The following is a 15,656-nucleotide window of genomic DNA, read 5'->3' as shown; positions in this document are numbered from 1 at the left end:
ATTTATATCCAGAAAATACAATATAATGTTGTTTACAATGATTATCACTGAATGTTATTTTGGTGTGTATTTTTCATTATGATTTTTAGTCTAAACCATTTCAGCCTCCTTTTCTATGTGGCCATTTCCTGTGTTTGCTTTATTGAAACTCTTGCAAGAAACTCACCTTGAACACAGACCCAAGACCAGCACAACTTGAAAAAATGCATCCCCTGGCTGCCACTAAACTGATCCGAGAGCACAGAAATGTAATCAGATTAGCGTAGAGGCAGGCAGGATTACCCTGAGAAGCAGATGGACCGATGAGGTGGTCTCCAGGTTTCCTCTGAGCCAATGAGAGCAAGATGAAGATGGATTAAAAACGCACATGGTCCAAACGTAATATGCTAACGTCGTCAGAATAAAACAGAAGAGGAAAATCATCTTGGAATTGTTCACAAAGTTGGGTGAGTTTCCCACATATCCACTTTGTTTTTTTTTTTTTTGGAGATTAAGAAGAGTGTTTCACATTTAATTGAATTCCATGACACAAACACTGCATCTATTAGCATTTAGTTATGGATTGTATTTATTCTACTTGACTTTACTGTGTATTTTTGTCTTTTAATACCCCATTAAGCTTCTTTAAACTGGCTGATTGGGTATCACTGATGTGATGTCGCCAATGGTGGATGAAACTGCAGGGGATCTCCCAGTCCGAGATGTGGGTCTCATGAGATGTGGACTTATGCCCACTCTTCCAGGTTTGTTTTGAGGTTAACCGAGGTAAGAAAAAATGCCATTACTGCAGCAGATATTAACAGGTCTTAGTCTTGTTTGAACAGCTGCCCTAAGTGAAGTGAGGCCATGGAAAAAGCATCACATTATGATTACAAAAGGTGAGACCACTTCTTGTTGTTGTTGATTTAAAAAATAATATTTTAACGCACATTCTTGTCAGATCCACAGAGGGTATTTCGCATCCCCAGGGAGCACCTGGAAGATCTTTGCCTCCACGTGCAAGAAGAGAATGTCGTTCTGAGAAAGCACTCACGAGCACAAGAACAGAAGATGCGCAGGTGATCAAAAATCACATCTCATCTTTTTTTGTAATCAAAAAGCACCAAATAATGAGTCTTCAATTTAATTGTCCAATCTAATTGTTTTTTTTATACATTTTTCTGAGTTCTTTGCATTATTTAACTGGGAAATTGTGAACAACAGCAGGAAAAGTAGCTGATGAATTATCTTCAAAGTTTTTTACATTAACTTTTCATGCAGGAATTATGATTGTTTTTACTTCCTCTGTCATTTAACTCATTAGCTGCCATTAGCAATTCTAGATATCCAATCCTTTAGACTAATAGGGGAGAATTTAGTTTTGTAGTTAAAAGAGTGGACGTCTGACACTGTCCATGGTGCTGAAATATGAGCGTTTACTGAGTACAATACATTGGAGGAAGTGTTAGGGGCTATATTTATGTTTTTATTCATTTTGAATTCCTTAATTTAGCTTTTATTAACATTGCAACAATTTTTACATGCATTTAAAGTTATATACCAATAACATAGAGAAATTCGAATAATCAGGACAGCACGGTGGAATAGCGGTGAGCACATCCATTTTATAGTTTTTAGATCAATGGTCCAATCCCTGGTTTGAGTTTTTCATGGTCTAGCCGGGCCTGTTTTCCTCCCATTTCCCAGAAACATTTGTAATAGCCTGGTTTAACACTCTAAATTGCTCCTATGTCTCAGCATGGAGTTTTTTTCTGTCTCATTGTTCCCTGTGATTGGCTAGCAAACAATTCAGGGTGTACCTCACCTAATGCCCTAGTTAGCATGGATAGGCTCCCCCCAACCCCCCCGCGCGACCATCGTAAGGATAGATGGCTCCGAAAATGAATGAATTAAATATTACTAAATACATAACATTGCTAATAGTTATTTTTCAAGGTCCAAATGTGCCCACTTTGCCTTTAGATGGTTAAAGTTCCTCAGTGACAACTTTTTAATAGCTGTTTATTGCGGTGACAACTGTCCCGGAAAGATGTTAATGTGTTGAAAACCTCCAAAGAATATATTGTTTCCATTGATATATGGAAAAAAAACATCTCTGCATTTTTTCATAAAGGATGTCCACCAGACTTATACGTCTGCGTCAGACTTACCCCAGTTCCAGCAGTGCCAAGGAAAAGGACATGGAGGACACACTACAGGAGCTGGAAACCCGTGTGGCCACGCTGGAGAGCCAGAAAGCAGCTTTACACAACAAACTCAGCTTGGCCAAGCAACAAATTTTGGACCTGGGGGCTCGCACTCCTTATAAGTTCAGCAAAGGTACACTCTTCATTATCCTTGATTGACCCAATGGGTCACATGGTTTAATACAATGTAAATATGTTAAGACAATCTCACTTTTTTTGACTCTACTGCCTTTTTATCTCCTCCTATTAAGGTAAAAGTACAGACGTAGATGGGGGAGCCCGAAGAGCGACCCACACAGCACCACCCCGCTACTGTCCCACAATGGAGGACACCAAAGGAGTCACGGACAAATTGTGAGTGAGAAGGATCATAAGACCCATTCATTTCTATTCATCTTTGGCTCATCTGGCCTTCCCCTAGCAGTGCGGGCGAGCAGATGAGGGTGATGGAGCTCGAGTTGACCGCTCAGAGCCTACGGGACACACTCCGAGATAAAGAGAGAGAGATGGAGGGAACTGTTAGAGAGATTAAAAGGCAACAGGCGGAAAGGCACAGGTGATGACTGCTGTACCATGCTGATATTAAGAATTTACAAAGGTCAGGTCTACACATTTAGCTGTGAAGTTTATGGAAGCAAACTTATAATTTAGTATTGAACCTTAGCCGACCTCCCTGACCTGCGTTATTGAAGATCTCCAACAAATTGGATAGCAAAAAATGGCATTTATTTATCTCACTAGGACACACATAAGAGAAAATGTGGATGCCATTAGTCTACAAAAGCAGCTATCGGAGAAGAGCGCCAGTCTGAGGGTCACACAGGAGAAGTTTGCTGATCTACAACAGGTCCGATAAAATGGCCGAGGACGTTAGAACATGTAATAATACAAACAATTTGCACTTTTTCTCTTTTCAGGCCTATGAGAACCAGCTAGAGGAGGTAAATGAATACACTTGATTAATGCATCACCCTAACATTTGTAATTTAAACATTTGCTGTCTTTTTTGTGTGTGTTCCAGAGTCAGAGGCCCCTGAGGGAAAGTCAGACACTTCTTCTGGAGAAAGTGGAAGAACTGAGTGATCAGTTGAAGCAGGAAAGGGACAGAGCACTTAAACTGGAGACTCAGAATACGACCGCCAACCTGCCATTACAAAACCTGGACGAGGTCTGGAGTTACCCAGTATTTCACTAGAAAAGCTATTCAATAACGAGGCTTTTACACCCTTATAGTTACAAGAGCACATAAAAGAGCTGGAGGGAGAGAGGGATCGGATAAAAGAAAACTACGACACCCTGCTTGAAAGGTAAGACATTAAAATATATTCAACACACTTGATAATGCTTCATCTGCATTACTAGTGTATTTCTTCCTCTATCCTAGTACTTTGTCCAATTTCCAACACTGTGACAACCACATCGAAGAACACAAGGACGTGGAAGAGGATCCGGAGAAGGATGTCTGCGAGGAGGAGAGCCACGATCTGGCCAGAATGCTGCAAACTGAGAGAGAGGAGAAAAGCAGACTACAAGCAGAGATGGAGATGCTCATAATAGAGAAGAAGATGCTGGAGGATCATCACAATGGTAAAGTGAGCTGTTACAGATTTTCTCCTTATTAATAAACCTGACATGGCCCGGTGGAGCGAGTGGTTAGCATGTCGGTTTCACAGGTCTGGGGTTCTGGGTTCAAATCTAGGTCACGTCTCACCTATGTGGAGTTTGCATGTTCTCCCTGGGCCTGCGTAGTTTTTTTCCAGGAACTTCGGTTTCCTCCCACATTCCCCAATAACATTCAGGGTGTGCCCTGCCTCTGGCCCGGAGTCAGTTGGGATGGGCTCCAGCACCCCCTGCCACTCTAGTGAGGCTAAAGCGGTTCAGAAAACAAATAAATAAATAAACCCAATGTACTAATTCTTTCTGGTGGAGGGGACTTGTGTTTGGTCATTACAAAAAGTATTAAATTAACCCCATTAAGATCTGGCGCGCACGTATGTTAACTTTATATGCCACACATTTTGTGTTACTTGACTCAAAATGTGAAGACAATGTATGTGAATGCCAGGTCTAAATTATGAAGGTTTTTTTTAAATTAACAGTATTTTTGTTGTTGTTATTTTGTGTGTACATAAATACAATTGCATGTGACTGGTTTCAGAATATCTTCAGTACCCATACTATGTCAATGAATGAATAAATGTGAATAAAAACTAAATTAATCAAATTAAAATAATCAAATCCCGATATAAAATCATCCAAATAATGATTGACTCCGATGGCACTCTAATACTAATTGATTGATTGATTTAATTTCATCGCATTTAACTAAATGGATGCCGTTAAAATGATAGAATCTGAGGACTGGCAGTGAAATCCCATCTTTCAATGCCACTGACGGTGCTAAATGTCCAAAAAGTATTCGATGTCTTCGGCTGTCGATGGCAGATTTAATGAGCTAAATAGGTGCCCTATAAGGGTTTAATATATTATTTCTTTGTTAAGCCAAACTACACCACCTGGAAGAAGAGGTTCTCCAGTACAAAGGACAGATATCAGGCCTGCAGACCAGACTGGATTCTGTCACTAAGGTTAATACACAACACAACACTGACACATTGTGTTGCCTCTTTGAAAACAATACATTGGCTCTTTGTCTCACTGTTAAGGAGTTTGACTTGACCGATGAAGAACTCAGTGAAACACTCATACAAATTAAGGTGCGTAAGAAAATCTCTATTCCTTCAACGTAGGATCTTTACTGATACTTTTCTACTTTAAGGCGTTCCGAATGCAGCAGGAGAACAGGGAGGGTTTACGTTTCATTGGGCCTGATGGCGGGAATGTGGACCCCACGCTGGCAAATATCCAGGCATCGCATGCTGAGACCTTGTTGGAGTTGCAGAAGACCAGGAGACTTCTTTTGCTGGAGCACCACATCAGTAAAGACCTTCAGGTGCCTTCACGACCTCTATCTCACAAAGTCTCTATGGTTTCTCCCTTTAAACCAAATGTATTTCTACTCAAAGGGAGAGTTGGACACTGTCAAAAAAAGAGTGGAACTAGAACGGAAAGAGGTCAGGATGTCACTGGAAGAGAAAGACAGAATTATATCCAAAAGAGCGCTCCAGATCAACGCTTTACAAGGTAGGAACCATTAAATGTCATGCTTAAGCTTTACATTCATGGAAAATTGATTTTAACGCTCCTATTTTCTGTCATCAAGCCCAATTGAAGGCGTTTGCTTATCGTACCAAGAACCACAAAAGGACCATGCCAGTACAGTACACGTGGCCAGCAGGAGACCAGGAAGTAGTCCAGGCCTTTGAAGATGACATTTCGTGTGCTCCACTGAGGCTTGGTGAATCCCTCTTGGAACTTCACATTAAGGTAAAATAATCCATGGATTAATGTTTAAGTGGAAGCCGTGAGTTATGTATCTTGAGTTCAGAATTTGCTTTTTTTTCACTTTAGGCTGCCACCTTTACCCCAGGTGGCCTTGAGATTATGGGCAATTTTCAAGGAGCCAAGGAGGAGGACATAGTGACCTTCTGTACTTACAGCCTTTTAGACTTTGAAGTTCATTCCACGCCTCTGGTTGCGGGAAGCCAACCCAAGTATGACTTCAACTCCCATTACGCTTTGTCAGTCCACGATTTAGCCAGGCTTCGGGTCCAAGGTTCAAGGATAAGAGTAGAGCTCCACCAGGCGTTGGGGGGTGTCCGTTTTGTGACCCACGGAAGAGGCCACTTGTCCCTCGTAGGTGCCATGGACAGGATAGGAGAACGCACAAATGACTCTGTCAACATCACAGGTGCAGGATTGGTATTATCTGAGGAGACAGAGCTTTAAAAAAGTGACCCATTACGTCCTGTGAATACCCAAAAGTTTACATTTGTACACTTCCGTCTCTTTTCAAGGCTCTGAAGGGCAAATTGTTGGCGTTGTGGATTTCTGTGTGCGCTTGTTCCCACCTGCTGAGCCCAAAGAGCACATGGCGAGAGATAGCCAAGCAATTACAGCAACCAAGATGATGCCGACTCACTTCTCTCTGGGCTGGCACGAAGGGAACCACACGGTAAATATGATCTTTTCACTTTGACAATATGACACCCACCCGTCTCTGATTTGTCAGTTTTTTACCCGCAGCGGGAATTGTACGACTATGGCAGTGGAGTGCCCAATGAGGTGCTTCTGTTACTGGAGCACTGCGAAGGCCTCAGCGGGCGATGGCCCGGGTTACTTCCAGATGCATACCTGACCTACAGACTCTACGATTTGCAGCCGCACGTGTCCAAAACTGTCCGGGGAACGGACCCGGTATTCCATGACACTGCCAATTATCCATTGGCAGTCACTTCAGATGTGTTGCGTTATCTGCGGTATGCAGGGAAAACAACATTTCTGAGAAAAGGTGGCTTTTGGCAATGGCTAAAAATATACATTCACTTGTTCAGGTCAAGCAGTCTTTGGGTGTACGTGTTCGACGATAGCGACGATCAAATCCCACCAGCCTACTTGGCTAAAACACCCATTCCACTGAGAGCATTGGCGACGGGGAAGGACATCACAGGTGCTGGAAAGACTACAATTTGGCAGAAACCAAATGATACTTTTCTTTATTATAATTACACTGCTTTTGGGGTCAATAAATTTCTACCTCTCTAGGCGACTATGTACTGCGCGATCCAGCCGGAGGGCCACGGGGGACGATAAGAGTGCTGATTAAATGGAAATACCCGTTTCAACCACTGGCAGATGCAATGGGAAGCAGAGAGAGGAGGCGAGATGAAGCAAAAGTGTCACAGAGGCCCATAGCAAAGCCGAGAGTCAAGGTATTTGCCACATTGGCATTAACCAATCGGCGTGTCTCTTCACATACTTTATTATCCACTAGCCACAACAACTTGTGCCAGGAGAGCCCAAACAGAGACAGAAGAAAGCAAACACTGGCGTGAGGTTTTAGAAGCACATAATTATGCTACGCTATCAGAATAATGCTCACTTCTGAATCCTCTTTTTATAGCCGACATCCCACTACACGAAAACAGCCAAGACCAAAAGTTCCAACGAGAGGTCAGCTGGTTTTTATAACAAGGGACCCCGAATTAGGTCTACTGAGTCACCAACAAAGTGAGTAAAGGCTATAGGAAATAAACATGGGATAAATACATTGTATAGAACAGTGTTTCCCAACCACTATGTGCAGGTAGTCATATATTGTAATATTGCGAGAGAGAAATTGTAATATTACAAGATTCAAATTGAACAATTACGAGGTTGAAGTAGAAAGATGATCATTAAATCGTAGATTATATGTACTATGAAAAGATTCAAATCATAAAACAGTCATTTCGTTAATTATTTTTATATAGTATAATATTATGCATAATATTAGGAAATTTAAGTAATATTTGGAGAAAATGTCATAAAATTATGAGATTAAAAATAGTACACTACTTATTTTTACATCACTCGAACTGGAAGTTTTTCGCAGACATCAACTTTTGATGACATTAGATTGGTGTGAAAAATTAGATCTTGGAATAATTTTGGGGGTTTATTTGATTCCCGTTGATAGAATATTGATGAGAACGACTTTAAATCGTTACAATATGTGACATAGAATGATAAGATTTTCAGATGGTGGTTTGCCTTGTGATTTTTTTCAATGCAAAAAGTGTCCTGCAGCTCAAAAACGGTAGGGAAACACTGAGATAGACATTTCAACAAAACACAACTCCTACCTTACATTGATTTCTGTAGATCTTCAGAAACCTCCTGCAGAGAGTCATCCCCGAGAAAAAGCTCCGCTACTGAGGCTGGTATTCTTGTAAGAATCCTTGAAAAATCTCTCAAATGATAATCTAAGAAATGATATACATTGTTTTGTGATTTTTTTTAGAGCATTCCTTCTGTGGATGTGATGTCGGTGGATGATGTAGAAGAGATGGAGCAAGAGAAAAAAGAGAATGGACGCAAAAGTGGTAAAACTTATTTTATCGATCGGTCTTTCATTTCATTGAAACAACTAGGGATAATAATACATATTTAATTTTTTCATTTACTATGAAAAAGGCTCAGAGTCTTCAGATACTTCAACAAGCGACTTCCTCATCATCCCATCCAAACGAAGGACAAAAATGGTACATCGATTTTATGTCTACATGTCAAAAGCACCGTATGGTAAATCCCATTTCTCTCCTTCATTTGTAAACAATGCCCAGGGCAATAAACTTCGGGTGGAGATCCTATCCTTGACGTTCGAACCCTCCTCTTGTGTGGCCATGGATGACTCGGTTCAACGTGTATACGTGGAATATCGTCTGCTCGGCGTCCCCATGGAAACTACCGAAACGCCCATGTCCCTCCGTAAGCCCACCAAGGGTGAAGAGATTCACTACAACTTCACTCGAGGTGAGAGCAGAGAAGAATCAAGAGGGGGCATGGTTTAAAAGTTTGCTTTTTTTGCTGAACGGTCATGCCTTTCCCTTGTCATACAAGTCATCTACGTGGATGGTTCGCTGTCAGCTCCACTCAGACAGTATCTGTACGCCATGTTGGAGAGCAATGACCCCAACAAGCGCTGGTAAAGTCTCCTATATAATCTAAAAAGCATTGTTTATTTCCTTCCTGTAGCTTTATTCTATCATTCTATATCTTCATTCAGGTTGAAGTTTACAATTGTCAGCGAGCCAATGGATGACTCGGAAGAATGCGCGGATGTTGGATATGCTTCTCTGGATCTGCAGGAGCTGCTACAGACGGGAAATGATGTCTTTGAACGGCAAATTGACAGTAGGTGTTTTTTCAACGGTTCTAGCTGTCGAAGTGCTCAAGTGAACATTTTCTTGCTTGTTTTGTTTAGTTGTGCGTGTGGACGAAGATCAGGAGGTGATTGGATTCCTGAAAGTGTCACTGGAGGCTGCAAAAACTCTGAGCGGTATTTATAAGGAGTTTCACCACATTGATGATACTGAAGATGACAATGACGACAAGGAGGAAGAAGAACATGAGGAAGGAGAAGAAGAAGAAGGAGAAGAAGAAGAAGGAGAAGAAGAGGAGGAGGAGGAGGAGGAGGAGGAACAAACATAAATGGGATTAAAATTAAACCTAAAAAAATGGTTGACTAACAACCAGGCCTATGACCTTGTCCTGCATAGGGATGCTGTGTGTATCTGTCCTCTTGTTGTATTTGCATTAGTTTATCTTATTTTAACACTTTGAAGTCATTCTATAGATGGCCGTTGGAAATAAGTAGTAGCTAGAAATGCTGTGGTGGTGCACAGATTTGTTTCTGAAATGAGTGTTTTAGCACCTGTCTCTAATTATAAAGGGGGAAATTCTTGGAGGATAATAATTTATAGATAAATGTGGTCAAAGACTCCTTCAGGCCAGTGGACATGTTATTGAAAAGCCCACATTTTAACGTTATTTTATTGTTACCTTTTATATAAGGGTAATGAACTAAAAGCAAATTGCTCCTGTTGTTAAATGTGGTATAGTTAAGAATTATAAATGAATATATATGAAATGTTATAAAATGTTCAACAATATTGGTTTAAATTATAACTGGTTTTTATATATTAAATAGATTTATTGGCATTGAGTTATTGTGCTCAGTATAAGCGAGTACTTAACCCATGGGCTGCAAATGACGGCGTTAGCTGTCTAATAATTTTTCACCTAATATTTTAATAATATTTTATGGGGCGGCCCGGTGGTTAAGTGGTTAGCGTGTCTGCCTCACAGTGGGGGACCTGGATTCAAATCCAGGTTGGTCCACCTGTGTGGAGTTTGCATGCTCTCCCCGGGCCTGGGTGGGTTTCCTCCGGGTACTGCGGTTTCCTCCCACATTCCAAAAACATGCATGATAGGCTGATTGGACACTATAAATTGTCCCTTGGTATGAGTGTGAGCGTGGATGATATCTTTTCCCAGTGACCCATGAACGCCTCTCAGCCAATCAGGTAACCTGTGGCGTTGATTTTTGAATTATCAAGATGAGCTACATTGGAGTTTCAGTGCTGCAGAATTGACATTCTCAGATTAATCAAGCCCACTTTTGCGGTGATAACACAACAAATCCTTATTTTATGAATTGCAGCTAAAGGCAAATAGACTAACAGAAAACTTTGAATGACGCTGAAGTTCGCTTTTCTCTTAAACAATGGTACGTATGCATTGTCTAATAGCAAGTTAACGGTACAATCTTCCATTAACTATTGACGGTACAATCTTCCATTAACTATTGACGGTACAATCTTCCATTAACTATTGACGGTCCATTCTGCAAGTTTTGTCCCCGCTAATGATCCGCTTACGCATTGATGTTAGAATTAAGTTATTGAGAGACAGTGTTTTTTCCCCTTTCAAATTATATATATTTGTATTTTATGAGTAGGATAAAATTAATAGTGTGAGCCATCTGCACGCCAGCCAACTGTTTCACAACAAATTCATCGTGGTTCTGGGAGACTCTAGTAAGTATTCTACAAATGTTTTTACAAATTTTCCATCTTCTGTGAAAATGAGTTGATATCTGATTATAAAAAAAAACCCTGAAAAAGCCGAGAGGCCTACTTGATGACTACTATTATATATTGTACCTTATTGTCCTATTTAATTGTCCTATTTAATACATATATACTCTCTATATCATCAGTCCAGAGGTCCGTCTACAAAGACCTTGTCCTGCTCTTACAGTATGATAGATACCTTCGTATAGGACAGCTTAGAACAAGGGTAAGTGACGATGAATTATAAGTGGTGTACTAGTTACAGTTCATTACTTACATGAGTCTTTCTGTAGGGTGAGATGAGCTTTGAAATGGACCATCTAGTGGAAGGAGGTTGCTTAAGCCCAATGCACAATGGAACAAATTACCGCGAGGTCCGGCAATACCAGTCTGACCATCACCTGGTCCGCTTCTATTTTGTGACGCGTATATACTCTGACTATATGAAAACTATCCTGGAGCAACTCCGACATGGGTTGAAACCAGATTTAGTCATAGTCAACTCATGTGTGTGGGACATTTCAAGGTAAGTTGTGTATCATATGTTCACAAAAATGAAAAAAAAAATGATGCAATCACTTGTAGTTGAATGACTTATCAATCATGTAAATGGTCCTCTTGCCCCTCTTTGCAATTATTTCACAACTATTGAGGAATCTTAAGCATTAGCTTCACTTCCTTGTAGGTACGATTACAAATGGCTGAACACATACAGGGAAAACCTTATTACATTCTTTGAGGAACTCAAAGGGATTCTTCCAGAAGAAAGCTTAGTCATATGGAACATCACCATGCCCTTAGGAGAGAGAATCAAGGGGGGATTCCTGGTTCCTGAGGTATAGCATAGTCCTCATAATGTATTAAATTATTTATACATATATATATTTTTTAAACAGTGTGTTCCTTGAGTTTTTTTCAGTGTTGTTGTCACTCTGTTCCAACAGATCTCTCACAAGGCTCCCCATCTTCGTCACGACGTAATCGAAGCCAATTTCTACAGCGGAACCCTTGCAGCCGCTTACAATTTGGACGTGCTGGACCTCCACTTCCACTTTCGCTTCTCCCTGAAGCATCGCGCCAAAGACGGCGTCCACTGGAACGCTCTAGCTCACCGCCGGATAAGCACGCTGCTGTCTCTGCATGTGGCAGACGCCTGGGGCGTGGAGCTGCCACTTGCTGCTTGCGGTGATGAAGACACATCGCCAATATGGTTGCTTTTATTCATGTTTACTCACTCTGCTTTGTTCTTCTAGAAAATATAACTGTGGCACATCCACCACCAACCCCGGAGAGAGATCCCAGTCAAGCTGGTAAGAGGAACGTTTAGAAGTGTGATCAATATTTCATTTGAGTATGAGTAATGAAAACTCTATGATGACTCATAAAAATAATCATTTTGGGGGGTTTTGTACTGTTAATGTACTTTTGTACTCACCCAAACTCAGCTTGAATTGGAATAGACAATGAATTCATCTCATCTCCTCTTATTTTCTGAACTTTATCCTCACTAGGGTCGCTGGGGGTGCTGGAGGCTATCCCAGCTGACTTTGGGACAGAGGCAGGGCACACCCCGAATCGGTGGCGAGCCAATCGCAGGGCGCAATGAGACAAACAACCATTCATGCTCACACTCGTACCTATTGACAACCTAGAGTATGCAATCAGTTTACCATGCCTGTCTTTGGAATATGGGAGGAAAGTGGAGTACCCAGAGAAAACCCACACAGGCCAGGGGAGAACACGGAAACTCCACACAAGTGGACTGACCTGGATTTGAACCCAGGTCCCCCACTGTGAGGCCGACGCGCTAACCACTCAGCCGCCAGGCCGCCTACAATGATTTAAAAATTGGAAAAATATGGTTGAAATAATAACATGCTTGATTTTATTCCTCTTGTGTTCAGCAGTGATGCCTAAAAGAATCATCTTGTCTCCTTCCTTTAACAACATATTAAACATGGAAGCTGATGCAGAGCCACAACATTGGCAAAGGGATGCTGCTTTCCAGACTCCTGGGATAAATCCTTACCCACTTTGGAATGGTATATTTTGCATAAGTTCCTCCAATAGATGACAGTCTGTGTGTTTACATATTTAGCAGTAGAATTAACAAAAGTCCTATCAGCTTAAAGATACCAATCAAGTGATTATGGAATCATAAATGCTTACAGGTGCCCTAATTCTGTGTTCTCCACATTACTGCCATTGCTATCAGACATATCTTCCCTCTTTATCCTTATGTTGCCAGTTTCCAAACAGCAGTTAATAACAGCTAAATTGTGCTAATTTGGGAGTCTAAATTTCTTGGTACCATTGCAAGTTACTCAAGTCATTAACTCCCCTTCAAATCTTACTGAAATGTGCCTCTCCTTAGCCGGTAATGAAGTCTCGCCCTATAAATATTGCGACCTCACATTTTTTTATTCTCTTGTATTCCACAGTAAGACCAGAAATGAACCCTAATCTTCCCTGGCATGGAAATCACTACAGAGATGTTGCGTTTCACGCGCATGTCTGTAATCATGACCCTCATTCAAATGGTAAATTCTGCCTAATACAGCTACTGTCTGCTGGGCGGCAACTGTGCATCCATTCTACAGCTTGGTATCTTCATATTGCAGGTCATACCATGATGCACCCACTCGTGGTTAGGACAGTAAGAACAGAAATGAACCCTAATCTTCCCTGGCATGGAACCATGGTTGCCAAAGCACCACCAAATCACTACAGAGATGCTGTGTTTCACGCGCATGTCTGCAATCATGACCCTCTTTCAAATGGTGAGTTCTGCCTGATACGGCTACTGCCTTCTAGAAGGCCACTGTTTATCCATTCTACAGCCTGGCATTTTCATGTTGCAGGTCATACCATGATGCACCCACACGTGGTTAGAACAAGGCACACCAGACACAAGTACATGCCATATACTCAACACTGGCCCTACCCACCTTATATTCAACACTGGCACTGCCCGCATCACTAAATGTCTTTTGAGACACACTTAAAGCTACTGGGCTTGGGCATTTTTTGTGCAAATTGTTGCTTCATTTTATAAAATGTTCATTTTGAATATTGTCTATCACCTGTTGATATACTTTTTACATTTAAAAATATATCATGCAAGCAGCAAGGTAATTAATTACTTGTGTGAATAATGTTTTCAATTACAACTTCTTTTAAAATGAGGCCCAAAAAAAGCAGGTTCAAATCATATCTATTATTCTTAACTTGTACAAACAAAGGTAATGTATTTGGTGCTAAATAGTAATTTAAACTCGAAATTAAAAATATTTTGACTGTGATCATTTAAGGTTGGTTGTTCCAAAAAATCAATTCTTCAGTCAAGAGTCCCAATTATGTGTTAAAATAGTAATACTACAAACAATGGGAGAGTATAAATTAACTTTAAAAATTCTAAAATCGCTTAGCTACATAGTGTTAGACAATATTCAAAATAAAGTATATCACTTTCTGATATGCTTTTCCTCATTAAAGAATGTATAATTGCATTTTGAATGTGATTAATTAAAGTTTATACTTGATATTACAAATTGTAGTTTTTTCTCTCTCCAGGGATTAGTTATGTAGACACTAATTGGTGTTGGATATACTCTACTTTTTTCAAATAATATTCATTTTAATTCTAAATTAATATAATTTTTTGCCCTTTTTGATATTGGGGATCATTTTATAATTTAAAATTTATATGACCCTGCAATTGGCTTGTAAGGATAAACAGATTGGATAATGAATGAAAATTAAATACAACAAATATAATGTTTTTAGTGATATTCATACTTTAGAAATGTACACATTTTTGCCTATAAGAACTAATTGACATTTCTATTAATTGGTTTGTATGCCAGTGTTAATGCTAAGAATCAATATTTGAATAATAGTCACGTGACCATTTTTAAATTAATCACAATTATGATGGGACTTGACAGAAAGCTAATTAACCAATCAGGAACTCCTTGGCAAGTTCCGACCTCGTGCTAATGAATTAGCTGGCTTAGATGATGAGGCCGCTAATAAGACAAGCTGCTCATCCTCTAGGCAAGCCGTGCCTGACTTATTTGGCTTGTTGTTTTCAAGTGTTGCTACCCGTCTGGGAACAAAAGTGAATGCCTGAATAACAGTTTTTGTCATATTGAGGATGTTTTTGTGACCACTCTGGCATTTTCCATTTATAGCTATATGTGGTGCAAGTATTTTTGTTTCAAATTCGCTTCACATTCTCCTCACTTTTGTATCTGCAATTTTAATTGAGTGTCTTAAAATGGCTAAAGAAATGAAACATAATTTTAGAAAATTTAAAAAAAGTGACACTTGCAATGAAGTGCTATTGAAGATACTCTAAAGGAAAACTTGGCAGGTAAATACCAGTACAGTATACATTTTTTGTGGCAGCATGTTCCTTGAGTTGACAGCATATTGGGTGTGGAGTGTAATCTCCGCCTTTATTAGGGAGTTGACGGGTTCGAGAATGGAGTGGATGCCTCTGAGCAATCATCTCGACCATTTCACACCTCGTTGATCTTTAATCTGCTGCACACAGGAAGGGGCTCAAAGGGAATGGGGCTATGGTGGTTGGAGGGGTTTGGCTGGGTGAGTCCCGCCGAACGTTCCTCATGAACATCGACGTGCAGAACATTTTTCCACCTCACACATCATTCAGCAAAGAATGCCTATCAAAGGTTATTAAATGGACATTTATCACAGGTTCACGTCGTACTTTAGTTTTTTCTGAGTAGGGCATTATTATAACAACCATGTATAAAAAAAATAGGCTCTTATGACCTTTTATGCTAATATACATCATTACTCCTCTTTTTAAATGTCAAATTCTGCTTACCAAATGGAATCTGAAAACTAACTCCATGTAAACTCAAAACAAAACTTGCAATTAAACAAACAGGGTTTTTATGAATATTTTATACAATCCATGATTTTA

At 40.2% G+C, this 15,656-nt stretch overlaps 2 protein-coding genes across 4 annotated transcripts; both read left to right on the top strand.

The window, feature by feature from the left end:
• The first annotated feature begins 287 nt into the window (after positions 1–287).
• Positions 288–9,743, top strand: LOC144213589 (protein fantom-like). The gene is made up of 31 exons (XM_077742132.1): positions 288–446; positions 620–743; positions 825–878; positions 941–1,058; positions 2,114–2,319; positions 2,438–2,540; positions 2,608–2,742; positions 2,928–3,033; positions 3,104–3,127; positions 3,208–3,354; positions 3,420–3,493; positions 3,571–3,773; positions 4,689–4,774; positions 4,853–4,903; positions 4,966–5,139; positions 5,213–5,330; positions 5,410–5,573; positions 5,658–5,997; positions 6,104–6,261; positions 6,333–6,565; positions 6,641–6,756; positions 6,852–7,018; positions 7,081–7,137; positions 7,210–7,316; positions 7,950–8,016; positions 8,089–8,170; positions 8,262–8,329; positions 8,411–8,600; positions 8,688–8,772; positions 8,854–8,981; positions 9,052–9,743. The coding sequence occupies exons 2-31, from the start codon at positions 656–658 to the stop codon at positions 9,276–9,278; spliced, it is 3,876 nt and encodes a 1,291-aa protein (XP_077598258.1). The 5' UTR covers positions 288–446; positions 620–655; the 3' UTR covers positions 9,279–9,743.
• A 368-nt stretch (positions 9,744–10,111) lies between these two features.
• LOC144184759 (PC-esterase domain-containing protein 1A-like) lies at positions 10,112–14,238 on the top strand. Of its 3 annotated transcripts, none has more exons than XM_077710429.1 (12): positions 10,112–10,153; positions 10,291–10,356; positions 10,588–10,666; positions 10,849–10,928; positions 10,996–11,228; positions 11,388–11,538; positions 11,647–11,887; positions 11,956–12,012; positions 12,610–12,744; positions 13,144–13,242; positions 13,324–13,482; positions 13,564–14,238. In XM_077710429.1, exons 2-12 carry the CDS (start codon positions 10,354–10,356, stop codon positions 13,683–13,685), a joined length of 1,359 nt encoding a protein of 452 aa, XP_077566555.1. In that variant the 5' UTR covers positions 10,112–10,153; positions 10,291–10,353; the 3' UTR covers positions 13,686–14,238. The 3 variants fall into 3 exon arrangements, with proteins under 3 accessions (XP_077566555.1, XP_077566553.1, XP_077566554.1); XM_077710427.1 differs by having other exon boundaries at positions 12,607–12,744; XM_077710428.1 differs by lacking the exon at positions 10,112–10,153 and having other exon boundaries at positions 10,160–10,356; positions 12,607–12,744.
• The last annotated feature ends 1,418 nt before the right edge of the window (positions 14,239–15,656 follow it).

This window comes from Stigmatopora nigra, chromosome 2, assembly GCF_051989575.1.
Source record: "Stigmatopora nigra isolate UIUO_SnigA chromosome 2, RoL_Snig_1.1, whole genome shotgun sequence".
NCBI lineage: Eukaryota > Metazoa > Chordata > Actinopteri > Syngnathiformes > Syngnathidae > Stigmatopora > Stigmatopora nigra.
Note: the sequence above shows the minus strand (reverse complement) of the source record. Positions and strands in the feature narration are given on the sequence as shown.

Coding starts and splice junctions, on each gene's coding strand:
- LOC144184759 (XM_077710427.1), top strand. Junction 11,888..11,955: donor GCTGCCACTTGCTGCTTGCG/GTGATGAAGACA, acceptor TTGTTCTTCTAG/AAAATATAACTGTGGCACAT. Junction 12,745..13,143: donor TCCTTACCCACTTTGGAATG/GTATATTTTGCA, acceptor TGTATTCCACAG/TAAGACCAGAAATGAACCCT.
- LOC144213589 (XM_077742132.1), top strand. CDS start 656: ATGTCGCCAATGGTGGATGAAACTGCAGGGGATCTCCCAGTCCGAGAT. Junction 8,017..8,088: donor CTACTGAGGCTGGTATTCTT/GTAAGAATCCTT, acceptor GATTTTTTTTAG/AGCATTCCTTCTGTGGATGT. Junction 8,982..9,051: donor CTTTGAACGGCAAATTGACA/GTAGGTGTTTTT, acceptor TGTTTTGTTTAG/TTGTGCGTGTGGACGAAGAT.